Below are 17,084 nucleotides of genomic sequence, written 5' to 3' on the forward strand. Positions count from 1 at the left end.
TTATTATTATTGTTGTTGTTGTTGTTGTTGTTGTTGTAGTTGTGAATGCAGTTTATTTTGCCATTGTTCATTCTTTTTGTGTGTGATTATATTCGAATCAATGGAATGAATAAAATTTTAGAATTATTCCTTAAAAAATATAGGCCCCCTAAGCCTATAATATTATTATTACTTCCTTAAATGCAGAAATAACTGTTGACGTCATATTAAACAGGCGCTGATAATGTCAAATGTATTCAAGGTAGAGTTCAGATTATAAGATGGTTTTTACAAAAACACTATTATTTAATGTCTCAAGCGGCGTCCAGTTTGACTACATAATATAAAAAATTGCTAGGCCTACATCTCAGCCTATTGACATTCATTAGATTGTACCTATAGGCCTCCACAGTGGATCTAGATTCTATCTGAGAAGGCTTAGGATTGTACTCTTTGTAAGGGGATGGAGTGTGTTTTGAGAAGATTGCCCAAAACTGTATTCCAGCTCCACTCCTTTCTTTTTGTCTGAAAATTCTCCATAAAATAGAAAGTAGTAATAAAATTATGCTTTTAGAGGACAGCATTGGCCTAGAGGGACCTGGCGGTGAAAGGAAAATGGCTGGCTTTTAATTTGCTGGTGGCGGGTTCTTCCAAATAATTCGGTTTGTTTTGACTTTTAGTCTGAGTTTGTCTCTAAAGCTAAAGTAGTGTTACTCTTTTACGCACGCATGATCCGATTCAGTTCCTGTTCCTGGAAAGCCGTTGTCAAGTTTGCGAATGAATGTGTTTTTTTGTGTGGGTAGGCTATGTTTTATACTCTTGATTGTCCCAATAATAATTACCATTGACAGTACAAGTGCTGAAGTGGAGATCAACATATAACAGGGTTATGAAGTAGACGTCTAGCAGTCTCTAGTCTAGCTAGAGCTAGAGTGCCTAGAGGCAGTAGAGGGGTGTTTATTTTGGCTGTAGTTATTTGCACAGGGTGTGTGAATACTATGAAATTTTATTCGCACAAATACTATGAAATTTTATTCGCACACAAAATTCTATTCGCACAAGGTGTGTGAATACTATGAAGTTATATATTCGCACCAGGGTGTTTCAAAAGAAGGATGGAAATCGGCCAACCATTTCCTCATTTTTTCCCCTCATCGCGCAAGGACAAAGATCATAGGGGCTGGATTGAACTTTGGTGGACCCACCGTGTTTATATGTATTAATGCGCACTAGGCAAACAACGGACTTATAAATACTTACACATGTACAGTCATTAGTCCTAATCGACCGCTACGCGAACTAGTTCCCGGCGACGCAAGGCGGAGTGAGTGAGGGCTACCACGAGAGAGAGAGATCTCTAGATATTATTAGACAAAGAGAGAAGGGGGGACGAGACAAAGTTGTAAATGGACCTCTATCTGAATCATTGAAGAGATCAAAGTCCGGAATATCTTGGCATCGGATAACGAAGTTTACCGCAGGAACAGGCGCAGGGTTCTCACTATTATATTGGTATTACTTGATCCCATCCGCTGTTTCTTTTTAGGGGGAGGCAGCGGAGGGAGACCAGAAGTGGAGGATTGACCAGCAGGTTCCTGATTTACTTGATTACATGTCGTAAGCTTATTTTTACTCCTTTTCTTTTGAGTGGGAGGCAGCGGAGGGAGACCAGAAGTGGAGGATGGACCAGCAGCTAAGCTTCCTAGACCAGCAGGTTCCTGGTTTTACTGAATTAGTCGTAGTACGCTAATTTTTGGTTGATCGCACATTCAGCACTTAAGTTATTAGGATACTTATAGATCTAGAGATCTAGTATTCGACAGTCGGGGGGGGGGGGGGGGACAGGCGCGGTTCGTCCATAGAGCATGGTCGTGCAGTGCCGCCCAAAATGTTTTATTGTTTTATGACGTAAAGCACCCACAATAATAAAATAAAAGACGCCAGAAACAAATACTAGTCAAATATATCAATACAAGGACGCCGTAACTGTCATTTCTATTCTATAGCGCCGTAAAACATCTACTATGCCTTGCTTAAGTTCATGCGCTGTATCTAAACATAACATGATAGTATAGTTAACAGTGGAAACCTGACCTATAAATTGCTCTTTGGGATAACCCAAGTGATGACGACACTTGTAGAGAGTTTGGCGGTACATTATAATATTAATAAGACGGCACATCTCAAATGTGCTCGTGCGGAATAGCGCCGAAACATAGCCCACAGTAGGCAATCTAAAAATAAACGCCATAGACTGTGCACTATTCCATGCCAAAATTATGTGGGCCCCGGAGCAATCCAGCAGGGTGCTCAAGTGAATTGTGATTGGTTCATTGTCTTGTCGCTATTTTAAGTGACTCTATGACCGTGAACCTGAGGGAGGTGAACGTGACATACTTAAGTCGTCGTCCTATGAGTTGTGTTTTTTAACGGTTTTGTAGTGGAGTGGTGAAAGGTATTACTTAAGTGTTCTGTTCTAATGCAGGATGAATGAAATTGACGTTTAGCTAACAAACAGAGATATAGTTCTAGAAGTCAAAGCCACAAGTAAAAAGAATGAAAATAAAAGCACAAGGTCTTCCTTCACCAACCCAAAAATCCTAAAATTATACACCGTCCCATTTTCTCTGCCCTTGATTATCTTCAGCCTAAGATAGCTTAATTGTGCACGCCTACTTTTTAGACCCACGAGCCGCCCTTGAGGGGGGGGGGGGGGGCTGCCACGTGCAAATCAATTATAGTAAACAGAGAAAAGTGGACCAGGAACATTTTTTAGTTTGCTCTGCCCAAGAACTTTATTTTAGTGGACCCACATTGCCAGCCTAGGCTAGGCCTAAGAGGTACAATGAGAGACGATAGAGGCGCGGGTGAAGTTTACCAGACTAGTGAAAAGAGGGGAAGAGATGGTGGAGGTATCTAGATTCGTTTCTAACGTTTACTGTAGGCTCTCTTTTAAATTAAATTCAGACTTTTCTTCTCTTCGCTTACTTGGGCCAAGACTTGACCGTAGCCTAGATTCTAGAAGAAATGGAGAATCGGGAAGGATTTTTACCTGTCCTGTACCGTGGTCTCCAAAATCCGTATTAGATCTAGATCTAATGTACATGATGAATTACAAGTAAGCATAGAATGACCATTCCTTTCTTTAAAAAAAAATTCTTCCACTCACACCAGAATCTACTTTTAAATATCTAGATCTACATTAGATAAAGAAAAATACATTTAGTAACCCATCATCATCATGCCCATGTAGATCATTGTGGGAACAATAAATCTAGACATTTAATGGGCCTGTCTGTTCTCAGTGTCACTGGGAATAGTTTCTTGGCCTCATCCCAGTGACACTGGGAACAATTCTGGCCTATTCCCAGTCCTTTCCAAAATTAAAACCCTTTGCCTAAAATTAAAGGTGGGATACCTGGGTGTGACAAATGAGGTCCAAAATCAACATTATATAGTAACTCTGTAGCAATACATCATATTATTTATGGCCGAATGATTGCAGTTTTACTTTTAAGGACTGTTCACAAATGACCCCACCCCTCTTGTCATCTTTCCCAGGACACCCCCCCCCCCCCCCTCAAGCTGCCGTCAAACGAAATGTACACATGTGTACATTTAGAGATAGAACCTGTACAGGGTGCATTTTATATTTGCACCTTTGATCTTTCTTTAAAAAAAAATTGTTTATTAATTTAAAGAATACAAATAATGGTGGCGCTGCCCCTGCTTGCACTGGAATCCGATCGACTGGTACACGTAAACAGCACTCAGGGGGTCTGTTTGGCCAATTTTGGTGGATCGTGTCACCACAAATTTTGTGTTATTAGTACTTTCATACTCTTTCAGAGCCTCTGTGAACTCTGAAAAGCTCTTGAACTTGGCTCCCACTTCCATGCTGAATAGATCTAGAAAAACTAGAACTAGGTGTTGAGTAATTTCAGATTTGCGAATGAAATGTTGCAGATGTTGGGGCCAACAGAAAGCTACTGGCAAGGTTCCCTCAGGGCTCTGTTTTGAAAAATGAAAATGCCACGCAGGTAAGCTTATTACATAGGCCAAGACCGCGTAGTTTCGCGGACTCTCGTGTCATTTGTCAATCTCGCGCAGCGGTCTCGTGCAGCATTCGCAGTGCGCAACGATCTCGCGCGGCGCGCAGGTCGGGTCAACCCTGTGCGAATATAATTATTTCTTATTCGCACACCCGGTGCGAATAATATTAATTCTTATGCGCACACCCGGTGCGAATAACTACTTCTGTTTATTTTTCTAGGAAATACTCGAAAACACTAGGAAACACTTGAAAACACTAGGAACCACTCGAAATCACCTTTGTACCTTTGGATGAAATCATCATTTTAGTATCAGAAGGCAGCCTAGAATCAAAGATTAGGCTAGGCCTTTGTTAGAAGGGAGTGTATAGTGTATACAGACCCGGTTGGGGAACTCTTTTGTGATTTAGGAAAGTTTCAGCGCTCTCTTGGCTTAGGGTAGACCTAAGTTCTTCTAGATCTATGACCTAGGTCTAGATCTAGACAGACATACAGAAATCATTGATCTAGTTTCGAGGCTAGCCTAGATCTAGATCTAAATGAAGATTGCGGATGTCTTTTCGATGAACGATTGTTTTTCCTCCTTTTTGGAGTTTGAGGAATCACAATTTCAAGAAAAGAACAATGTCATAATTTCAATCGAGCAGTCACCCTCTCTCTCTCTCTCCTCTTTGTATCGCTCGCCTTCTCTTTTTCTTTGTTTGTCTCTGTCTTTCTTTCTCCCCACCTATTTCCCACTCACACACACACACACACACACACACACACACACACACACACGCGCACACACGCACACACGCACACACGCACACACACACACGCACACACGCACACACGCACACACGCACACGAGTTTGTTCCCGGTTACCGGCGTTGCACTGGGGTTGTTTGCCATTATTGTGTATAATAAAGCAAAAGTAAGAACTCCGTTTCTAGATGAAGAAGGGTAATTTAATGATGAAAATAATATGAGGTCTGCCCTCTCTGGCTTCACTGACAAGACTAAATAAATCATAATGAGCATGAGTACATGTGATTGAAACAGGAAGGAGGAGTGAGTAAAGATCACTAAGATCAGACAATCTTTGTTGTGAGGGTAGATAAATAAAAGTACAATTACAGGGACATAATTCAACATGTTAATATAGGGACCAACAATCCAGGATTTATTGTTTCCCTTCTGTATATTGATAAAAGCAATCTAATAGTCTAACAACCGGTTCTGTATACACTTCGATGCTAGAATCTCAGTATTTCTGGACCGGTCGAGGATAGCATTTCTTCCAAATGGCAGTTTCGTCATGGCCATGAGACGAAAATCAAGGCTTTGGTAAGCGTCCGGGGGTAAAGTATTAAAGGGATTTTGAGTGATTCCTAGTGTTTCCTAGCGTTTTCGAGTGTTTCCTAGTGTTTTCGAGAAAAATAAACTCAGGTCTAGAGTCTGCATCAGTACATCTTTGATCTTGATTTAGATCTACATCTCTTAGCTCTAGATCTAGATTAGATATATTAAGTCTTGTAAAACTTAAACTTGATCTAGATATCTAGAGAGACAGACTACACGGTCTCAAACTTCAATTAAAGGCATCCTGTTGTTAGGGGACTGTACAGTCCCCTAGCGCTACCCAGTCGGGGACTGTACAGTCCCGTAGACATGCCGTTAAGTGTTTTAGGTGTATGCTGTAAATCCCCTTTTATTTTTAAAAATCCACTTTAGGCTTACAACAGAGAAAATGTGTTGGAACCTTAATTTGCAGCGTCCTTTATGAATGGGCTTTTAGATTCTATCGGTCATCGCAAGTTTTGACAGGTTCGACTGTACTTACAAAACATTGGTACACAATTCTCAATAAAGCTTAGAGATGTCACATGTAATCAAAATTGATAGCTGAATCCATTTTGAGTCATTTTACCTCATCTCAAAACTTAATATGGAAAGGACCTCCGTATTGAGTGACCACCCCAACAAACGCAATAAAGAATAGACCCAACCCTAACCCTGATCCAACCATACCCCTACCCCTACCAAGTGATCCTACCCCTACCCCTACACCAAACTCTAACCCTAACCCTAATCTTAACCCCAATCCTCTATTCCTACTCTGTTTCATAGTAGTCGCTCGTTACGAAATTCTTCCCATGTATTATCTAACATGTTAAATTGCTTTAAAAAACTTTTAAAAAATGCAATTTTCTCTTTTTCAGGAGGGGCCTTTGCCAGTTTCAAAATAAAGCAGGTTTATGCTTTTGAGTGACTGATTTGGCGGATTGCTTGTCTTTTTGAGAAACATGAATGACCTGAATGCTATTGGAGATCAGAATCTTGGTCAACTGCCTGGACTGATTTATTTGAAGGTTCGAGATCATTTGGACATAAGCCCCACAGTACAACATGGATGGAGAGCCTTTGTTGCTGTATTGGATGGGGACTTCACCATGTAAGAAAAACAAAGCACTTGAATGATTTTTTTTTTCACAACAGTACCAGCTGCTCACCGTCACCCAATATTTATCCCTTACCTTGTAGATTTTTATCAAGGCGTTTACAAATGAAAAGGACAAGAAAGAGCATAGCGTGACCTTTGTTTAATTGATAAACCTTTCAATATTATCCTTTATGCAAGACAGTAATGTTTGATCGATGACTTTTACTTTCTGCATCTTTCAGTAAACTCTGGTATTCAGTTATTGTTAAGATAAGATAAAATATAGGTAGGGCTTTTACGAAATCTGTTGTTAAGTTTGTGGTTTTGTTTTTCAATTTGTAAAGCAGGAGTGACATTGACGTTGCTGCCATTGAGAGGGTGAAGAGTCACAATAGTTGTGCTGCAAAACTCTTCAACATGCTCGGAGCTCGAGGTATGACCATACGACAATTTGTTCACTATGCTTGTCTTGCCGAGGACAATTTCATCATGGATCTTTTTAATCTGCAAGGTGAGATGATGGTTTTGCATGCACATTAGTGTTCAAGCCTGTTGCCTCAAAATGTGCCCTCTTGGTAGTACTGTTTTGGTCAACAAAGGTTTTTTTGTCGCTAGGGATCACTTATTTGCGGTACAGAGTAAAGAATTATTTCGAAAATGAACCTTGAAATAAGACACTAATTATCTGTAAATAGAATTATATAAATATATGAATGTTAATTAAATCAGCACCAAAACTAATGCTGACTTCTGTTCAATAATAAAGGGATTAAATGTGATGAAGTGTCAAAAGTAAAGGTATTTTCCATTAACAACTGGCTTCCATTTAAAAGTAAATTATCCAGATCTTTTCAACGAGTAATTATTTATTTTCAATTATATATTTGCGCAAAGAGTTAACAGTACATAGCAAATATTTTTTATATTGTCCTACTAATTTCTTTTGTGTAGTGTAGCCTTTCATCATTTGTAGCTTAAAAATTTTTTTAAACCTTTCTTGTAGCTGCCATCAAAATCATCGACCATCCTCCTGAAGAAGTTCATGTGAAAGAGTATGACCCTCTCAGACTCACAGTGAAAGCCTCTGGACGTCCACAACCTAGATATCAGTGGTACAAAAACAACAACAGGATGGATGGTGAAACACAAAGCATCCTCAGCTTTGATGAGACACAGTATGTTTGCTATCTATGTCCTGTGGAACACTATACGGGGAAAGGGTTCCCGTCATGGACTAGGCTCGTTTCCTCGGCGTTATATTTGACAAAAAACTCACTTTCATACCACTCATCAAAGACCGTCGTGTGAGGTGCCAGAAAGCATTAAATGCTTTGAAAATTCTATCGCATCCGGAGTGGGGCGGGGCCTCAAAACACCTTCTCCTCTTGTACATCTCCCTTGTCCGATCCGGGCTTGACTATGGATGTCAAGTCTATGGATCGGCAAAACCACACATCCTAAAAATGCTAGACCCAGTGCAAAACCAAGGACTCCGCCTCACTCTGGGGGCTTTCCGCACTTCTCCGGTGGAATGCCTCCAGTTCGAGGCAAACATACCATCACTCTCATTCAGACGCACCAACTCTCACTACAATAGGCAATTAAACAGAGCTCAACACCAGAGAACCGAGCACACAACTCCATTTTTAAAACAAACCCAGAAACCATAAGCAAATTTAAAAACAACGAAAAACTCATCAAACCCTTCGGCCTCAGAATCCTTGAGGACCTAAAAAACATACACTTTTCCAAACAAAACATCCAACAATTTCTTTTCCCCGACCTCCCTTCCTGGCACCTCACCAAGGTAAAAGTAGACTTTCAGCTGACCACACACGACAAAGAAAGCACAAACACCAAAACATTTAAAGCAGAATACAAAAAACATATAGAAAAATACCCCGCTGCGGAGCTTATCTTCACAGATGGCTCCAAAAAAGACAATGTTGTGGGTGCCGCAGTCCTATCTTCAAACAGTACACACCAGAGGAGACTCCATCCCGAAGCGTCCATTTTCTCTGCGGAGGCCACTACCATTGACATGGCACTGGACTCTGTAGAAAATTCTCCTAACAAATCTGTCCTTATCCTTTCTGACTCTCTGTCTTGCATCACCTCACTTACAAACTACACGCTCCTACACCCAAAAATAGTAAGGCTACAACAAAAAAACCCTCTTTGACTGAAACGGAAAAGTATCGTGTTCACATGGATACCTAGCCATGTGGGCATCCGAGGAAACGAGCAGGTAGATGACCTGGCGAAGAAATCGTGCCCTTCTTTTGGGATCAACGACGAACTCTCTCCCACTGACTGACTTTAAAAATAAAGTCAAAAAGTACACCTCCAGTCTGTGGGAGAGCCAATAGAAAAAACAAACAAATAACAAACTACACAATATTAAACCCAAACTGGGACAGCGAAATCCTTCGGACCTCTCCAGAAGAGACGAAGTCATTTTTACTCGATTACGCATCGGACACACGGCCCTAACACACAAATACCTCCTTCAGGGAGATGAGAAACTGTTCTGTGTCGGCACAGATTTTACCATTAGACACATTTTAACCGAATGTCTATACTTCGGAGAGACTCGAAGGAAATACTTTAAATGCAAAAAATTACAAGATATTTTTTCTGCTGTTGTTCCCAACAGAATTTTAGATTTTATGAAGGCCATTGGCCTTTATGGAAAGTTATAAAATAGATTGTTTGAAATTTTTAAGCTTTAATTAGAAAGTTGTTTTAAATTTAGATTAAATTTAAGATCTATTTACACTCGATTGTTAGCGTTTTAACAATTTTAAACAGAAATATTGACCAGTATCAGGCCGAGAAATGAACTGTTGAGAAAAAACCATGTTTCGCGCGCTCATATGACTTTATGCAGTTGCGAGCGCTGTAAAACCCCATACTTTACTGATACATCGCCCGTCACTGCTGCAGACACTTTTGTACACTTCTTTCCTCATGGTATTTTGTTTGATCCGAAGCATTCAGTCTTAATGCCCTCATTTTTTTTCCACTGACCCTCCCAAAAGGCCGGAATGAATTTTCTCAATAGTGCCTATTATAATAGGTTACCTTGTTCAAATTGATTCTGTTTCCATATTTTTTCAATGCAAGTACACATACTTGATACTACTGGAAAGGTAATTAAATAAGCTATCACAATAGATGGGTTGCATGTTTGTTTGTGTTATGTAAGAGCAGTTATGCAATAAAGGGTGAATAATAACTTTTAAAATAATTAAATTGGTAGTTTGATGAGTTTTATCCACCTTGCTTTCAACATTACCCATGAAATACAGACTGATACTCAACAGAAATGCTTTTATTATATATGTAAATCACCTTTGTATTAATACAACACACATAGGTATTCCAGCAGAGATCTTGTTAAAAAACTTCGGAGTAATTGAAATTAGTGAAATACTAGTCAACCACAACCCAGTCTCCACTGATAGTAGACCTTTACCTGCAATCAGCTCGCTCTTAATTCTATCCTTGTAATAAATCTGGTACTAGCAGATGTACCAGCTTTGTTGACTTTGCAAGTACTAGATTTAGACTTTGGGGGCAGGTAATAACTAATGGATGATTCACCTACTGCCCCTAATAGAGTATGACGCTCACTCAAAATCTGAACAGCTTCTTCCCTTTTGTCAGTATTGTCACTGCTATTCTCTCCATTTGGAAATTGCTATTGAAATCTAAGTCAGTGTGGCTGACAGTGTAGTCGTAATAAAAAAGCTTACATCAGCCACGTCACCCAGCGAAAGGCTTTACGGGGCTTTCGTTTTTGCGTAAACCTTTGCCCCAAGCCATTGTTGCCTTTGTAAACAAAGGGGTTTGCTTTTTTTTTCGATCGACACTTCAGACTAAAAAACACAATCAAACTTCTCTTTAAAAAGCCGACAATAACGGAACTAGCAATGAAGCTTCCGGTCTTGACACAAATACATTTACAAGTCGCAAAATATTGCTGAAAATAGAAGTAGGAACCGTTTAATAAAACCATACGAAAAACAACCCCTGACTCTGATATTTCAAAATTTGTTTGCCTTTCGGCTACCCCAACCCAACCTCACCCTGTAGGAGTAAACGAATAAAAACCATCAGACCCCGACACTCTAAATCATTATGGCACATGCAGCTTTCTAACTTTAAGAAGGGGGCTCTCATGGTCTAGAAGTTACGGTGTTCGCAAGTTACGGTATTCACCTCTAATTCCATAGGTCCTGGGTTCAAAACCTGACTGCAATAGAATATCTTCTTCTCTAACATTTTCTCCTTTCATCTCCTTTCCTGCTCTCTATACTGCTATGTCGTCTGCTTTCATCTCCACTTTCTGCCCCCACCCCCCTCCTCTGGGCTCCTGACTCTTGCTGCAGTCTTTCAACTGCTACTCCTTGGCTTCTTCTTACTGCTGTCTTTCACTTTCAGCCTCACCACTGAGCTTAGGGTAGGTAAGATCTAACGCCTAGCCTTCTCGGATAAGGGCGAAAAATCTCAAAGGTCCTGTGTACAAGTTTTATGCATGTGAAAGATCCCTTGGTGGACCAAAATCAATAAGAGCCGGCTTCGCCGGCCACCTGAGCAAAATTCAAAACTAATTCCTACCAAACTGAAAATGTGTCCCGCTTGTTCATGTGACCTTATGCAGTTGCGAGTGCCGTAAAACCTCTGCTAAAACTAAAACAAGTATCCATGGCTGTATTAGGAATATTTTGACGAGATTACTAATTTTGTTGTTGTTGATTACTAAAACATATTGTGGTGGGTAGGCAGTCCTGCTCTATTATACTCTATACCATCCTTTCATCACTTCAGGGTACACTGTCTGCATCAGTAATTGTTGCAGGCTAATCACACACACACACACACACACACACACACACACACACACACACACACACACACACACACACACACACACACACACACACACACACACACACACACACACATACACACACACACCTACACACACCTACACACACCTACACACACACACACACACACACACACACACACACACACACACACACACACACACACACACATACACACATACACACACACGCCTACACACACACACACCCACACACACACACACACACACACACACTCACACACACACACACACACACACAGCTTTGAAATGTTGCAGCAACTTTGGTCTGACAAAGATCTTTTTTTGTCATATGTGTAACCAGGGTTGTTGTTTTTTTTTTCAGTGGTTCAGATGCAGGTGTCTACATCTGTGTTGTTCACAGTGAAGATATGAAACAGTGTTTACGATGTGAGCCGACGACTGTGATTGTAGATGTAGAATCCTCGGGTAAGTCAAGGGAATGGAGATCGGAAGGGGATCAGAGACTGAGATGTGAGAAGGAATAGAAAGAAAATATTAAAACTAACTAAATCATTTTTTTGATTATTTAAATCTCTCTGGTTTTGTATATATTAAAAAAGTTATGATGGCAAAGGTGGTAGTTTGAGTCTTGGCTTGTACTTAAAAAATAATTTACTTTTTAATTTATTATTTGTTTCTTTGCAAAAATGAAAAATTTTGTTTTATTGTTCCCCTCTTTCATACTATTCCTGGTTGGCTACTTTATATTCTCTCATCTCAGCAACATCGACAGTTGTTCTTTTCCATTCAGTCAGCCTTGAAAGTGTGCTGGAGTTGCAGCGGAAGGTTCTAGCAGCTTCTCAGTCACATTCCTGCTTTTCGAGCACCTAATTCTTGTAGTCAGTGGTGATAAATCTAGACATACTGTTTGAGCGACGCATAGCAAAAGATCTAAATAAAATTATGCTTTTTGTTTGAACAAGTGATCATCAGGTCCATTTGATTCATTTCTTCTTAATTTTACTCACCCATATGGTCTCACTGTGTAAAAGGCCCTATTTGAATTATTTGGAGATTATCTGGCTCATTTAAAGGGAAACAATCACAATAATCCCTATGAGTACATTTTAGCGATAGGCAAATCGCATAAAAAAGAAATAAACATAAAAAGACTTCGCAGAGTATCATTATATCTGTTTGTGAAAAGTGTTGCTCTGCACCGACAGGCCTTTTATTCCTCTCAGGAATGGCGGCGCACCCACCAAGTTTGACACTCGTGACGTCATAGCTAAGATCTCTATAGTGCGGTCAAAAATTTGTGGCGCAACTTATCCTCAAATATCTATATAACGGGTGAATCAATGTCATCCATACTTTGCTCAGCAGTTTGTCTCAATTTGTCTTAACTTAATCATATTTTTCCACAACAATTGAGGCCAGATTAAAAAATCTTTTCTTCATAAATTTATATATATATATGGCACTCATATGACCTTATGCAGTTGCGAGCGCCGTAAAACCCCCTACTATAAAAAAAATAAAAAAAATAAGATAAAATACTAGAAACCTCCTTCACGCGGAAAATAGAATTGTTTACAGAACTTCCCGCTCCTCACACACATTTTGAATACGCATATGGGTTATGTCACAGCTCACCAATGATACTTTTTTAAAAGTGGCAAAACTAGTTACTAGAAATTATTTTTATACTGAACACTTTTTTGCTCTAAAAGTTCTCAAAGTATGCGTTCAATGATAATCTCGGGATTAGAACAAAAATAATGGACTTGCTTTTAAAAGCGATATCGTCCCAGCTGTAAACCTTTTAAAATGAGTAGAAACCTCCCACTAGGATTTTTTATTAGTATTTATGAAGGAATTTTCTAAAATAGAGCTAACAGGTCTTTGCAAAAATATTGATACAAGTCACTGTGCAAAAGCTAGAGAGTTAATGTTTGATAGTTGAGGAGATATTTGACAGTAAGTCGCACCACAAATTTTTGACTGCACAATAGTTCTCTTTATAACCTCTTTGTACTTATACAGAAAGACTGTCATGGGGTTTTCCCTGAGCAGTATTTATAGCAAAGACATAGCTGCAAAGATTCTCTACTATAGTGCGATCTAAAATTTGGGGTGCAACTTGTCCTCAAATATTTCTTTAATGGGTGAATCAATGTCATCCATACTTTGCATAGCGGTTTGTATCAATTTGTCTGAACTAAATCATATTTTTCCAGAACAATTGGGGCTAGATTAAAAATCTTTTCTACATAAATTTATATGAAATATTTGAAATCTCTGTCACACGTAAAATGGTATTGTTCACAGCACTTTTCGCTTCTCACACACATTTTGGTTATGCATTTGGCCAACGTCACAGTTCATCGAAGACAGTTTTTACTTGTAAAACTTGTTACAAGAAATTATTGTTATAGTGAACACATTTCTGCACTAATGGCTCTCAAAGCATGCGTTCAATAAGCATAATGTCCCGATTAGAAAAACCTGACGCACTTGCTATTAAAAACAATATTGCCCCAGCTGTAAACATTTATAAATTTGTAGAAACCACCCACTTGGATTTTTTATGAGTATTTATTAAGAAATTTTCTAGAATACAGCTTGCAGGTGTTTTCTACAATGTTGATCTGTTAAGACAAATTGATACAAGTCACTGTGCAAAAATTGGAGAATGTATGTTCCATAGTTGAGAAGATATTTGAAAATAAGTCGCACCATGAATTTTTGACCGCATTATAGTTCTCTTTATAACCTCTTTGTACTAATACAGAAAGACTATCATGGGGTTTTCCCTGAGCAGTATTTATAGCTAAGACATAGCTGCAAAGATTCTCTACTAGTAAAGAATCTTTGATAGCTGCACACAAATTCGACATTGGCATGCAGTGTAGAAAGCACAGGGACAAAGAAAACTTTTGAATTCGCTGTTTTCCTAAGTGGAAATATGTTGAATCGTTATGTAATGAATGAATATGAAAATTCCTTTTTGACAGGGGGAAGTACGTAAAAAGATTGAACTATAAAAGATGGATAAATGTGCTTAGAGGAAGCGGCTACTGTGTTGCATTAATTCTGTTACCTTGTATGGCTTGCTGACATAATGCTTTTCTGCTTTTCAGCACATATTTCTGTGCGTCTAGCAGTTGTCTCAAAATTGAAATAAATGGCCATAATTTTTATATTATTATATTTGATTTCTTTCATTCTTTTTCAGATCTTGAAGTTAAAGAAAACCCAAGTTCTTGTTTTGTGGTACATAGTGGAAATGCATTGTTCAGATGTGAAGTTTGGGGTGCTGAAAATTTGACTTACCAGTGGTATAAGGGTGAAACAGCACTAGTAGATGGTCAAGATGTTAAAGGTAAGAACATGGAAGTCAGTGAAGGCTCGCAGGCTCATACTTATATTTACAAATGACTGTGAGTGTGTAGATTTTAAATCAGAACACAACATGATTCCTTTGTGTTGTTTCCTGTATTTTTGTAAAGCGCCCAGAGCCTGTGTTCTTTTAATCAGGGTAAAGCATTATGTGAATACCATTTATTATTGTTATTAATTAAAGTATGTCCAATATGTTGATGGTCAAACTTGCTTTTGTTTCAGTTGTAGAGTTCTTGCAGTGTACTCATGTTTTTCTTGGTTTGTGACCTGTGTTTATATATATTTCTCATAGTTTTTCTGCCTTTGGTCTTGTTCTGAAATATGGTCTAGGAGTTTTTGTTTAGAGATTGTGAGACATCTTGTTTGACATTATAAGGTGCCTTAAGGTATTAGTTTGAGGGCTTTGTATCATTGAAAAAAATATTTGGAATGTAGATTCGAAAAGCAAATATGTTTTTAATGTTTGATAAAGAGCCTGTATTGATCAGAATGGTGTGAGATTGCATCAGAAACGAATTTGTTGTGGGTGGTTGGAGGGCGTCACAGGTAGCTCCTACCTCTTTACTTTCCCTCTGTTGTTTCTGTCTGCCCGTCTTCCTTTTTCCCAGCACTAAATGACCATTATTGAGTTAATGAGCTTCTCTTTACTTAAACAAACAAAGAATTTGTCCTAGTCTTGTTTTCTACTTCCCAAAGTCTATCACTTATCTCTCTTTTCAGTTTCTCACTCTCCACCTAGTTCCTAAGCCCACCCGTCCTATATATTTCCTCAGGCAGTCAAACTAGGGAGTTAAGAATATACAATATTAAGTCAGTGGACTGGCAAGGCTGGTACTATTGTGAAGTGTCAAGCAGGAGTCAGACAGTGACAACCAGAGGTGCATTACTACAGTTGGTGAGCAGGATGAAGAAGCATCACGAAACTACTGAATACACAGGTCAGTCATGTTATGGCCGTAGCACGGTTGTAGAGAAGTTGATTCATGGTGATGCTGGTCTTGATACAAGAACCACTGAAACTTTGGAATATACAGTGGTACCTGTCCAAGACAACCACCCATTGTTGAGGAAAAAAGTGGTCTTCTTAGATTGTTGGTTCTCTTGGACAGTGTTGTTGCAATGTTTTAAAAAATACAAAGGGTTGGGGGGAGGGGGGAGTGGTTCTTTGTACAGGTGGTTGTTAGGGTAGGTTTGACTGTATTTCACATGCCTTTATCCCCATTTATAAAATCACTTCCCCAATCACTGTGCAGCAAGCGTTATATCCTTATAAAATGCGGGATTGCAAAGTCTGAAGTAAGATTGCAGTGTAAGATGTAAGGTTGTAGAATTGTGTGTAAAATTACACTTCAGCTGAATGTAATGCTCAGTCTGTGCACCAAAGTTCGAATGTGTGATTACATGCTTTGAATGTTTAGAGCCATGGGGTTCTCTTTTTGTCAATCGCAGTGTTGTTAAAGAATGGTTTTACTTCCCTGGCACCTTAACTAATTGTTTGACCGATGCCAGCGCCTGACCTAAAATGTAAATCTTCACTCCCTTCAACTATCTCTTGTGAAAGGAACAGTGAATTTATGAGCTAAGGCAGTTTGTCTTGCTGCAACTTACTGTGACAGTAAACCATGTTCTCCCCCTCCCCACTTCATGTGAAATGATTATGTTGAAAGTTCAGACCCAAAGAACTCGTGGTTCTCATTTGTTTGAAATATTTTATCATGCCTTAAAGTGATGTGTTGTGCAATAAGTAAGATTGATGCTCATTTCAACTTAAGTTTGTACTTCAATTTAAAGGTTTGTATTTATCTTGTATTTCCTAGCCACTGACAAGGTGGTTCTATTGATTGGCTGTAGTGACTACAGAGGAGACAAATTACTGACTGCACCAATCAATGATGTACAAGCTCTGGCCACCTCATTCCAGGCTTTGAATTTCAAGGTCAGTTATTGTGTTAATTTCCTGTCACATTCAGACTGCCAGAGGCTGAGTGGTTAGTGAACTCAGGTTCACTATTAACCTTTTGAGCTCTGACCTCCTGTGGCTACCATGCCCCTTTGCCTGAGCTCCTGAGCGATCCACGCCTACATTACTCTCACAATTTATATAATCGTCAGAATCACATTCTTTATCCCTTCAAGGGTAGTCCTTGTCATTACCAGCATCTAATTCAGAGAGATTTAAAAAAATAATCGATAATGTCCTATGTAGTAAACCAGACCTGACACTCTATGAAATCTCAAACTCAGGATCTCAGGGGGGGAAGAATCGGGTTTCGGTGAAAAAAAATTGGGATCAACAGCAAATCACCAAGGTGACCGTCAAGTTGACTTTAAAATTTGTGTGTGTGTGTGTGTGTGTGTGTGTGT

At 39.2% G+C, this 17,084-nt stretch overlaps 1 protein-coding gene across 3 annotated transcripts in view; it reads left to right on the forward strand.

Annotated features, from left to right (window-relative positions):
• Positions 1-649: 649 nt before the first annotated feature.
• The window catches only part of LOC101852085 (mucosa-associated lymphoid tissue lymphoma translocation protein 1), a 40,070-nt gene continuing 23,635 nt past the window's right edge, over positions 650-17,084 (forward strand). Inside the window, exons 1-8 of one of the 3 annotated variants that reach the window (XM_005094470.3) lie at positions 650-778; positions 6,237-6,469; positions 6,802-6,968; positions 7,461-7,632; positions 11,698-11,801; positions 14,554-14,700; positions 15,494-15,658; positions 16,538-16,656. In XM_005094470.3, coding sequence (XP_005094527.1) covers positions 6,321-6,469; positions 6,802-6,968; positions 7,461-7,632; positions 11,698-11,801; positions 14,554-14,700; positions 15,494-15,658; positions 16,538-16,656 — 1,023 coding nt within the window. In that variant the 5' untranslated portion in view covers positions 650-778; positions 6,237-6,320. The remainder of the gene's footprint in view (positions 779-6,236; positions 6,470-6,801; positions 6,969-7,460; positions 7,633-11,697; positions 11,802-14,553; positions 14,701-15,493; positions 15,659-16,537; positions 16,657-17,084) is intronic. The other 2 variants (XM_005094472.3, XM_005094471.3) reach the window with 2 other exon arrangements.

This window comes from Aplysia californica, unplaced genomic scaffold (assembly GCF_000002075.1).
Source record: "Aplysia californica isolate F4 #8 unplaced genomic scaffold, AplCal3.0 scaffold00082, whole genome shotgun sequence".
In the NCBI taxonomy this organism is placed as follows: domain Eukaryota; kingdom Metazoa; phylum Mollusca; class Gastropoda; order Aplysiida; family Aplysiidae; genus Aplysia; species Aplysia californica.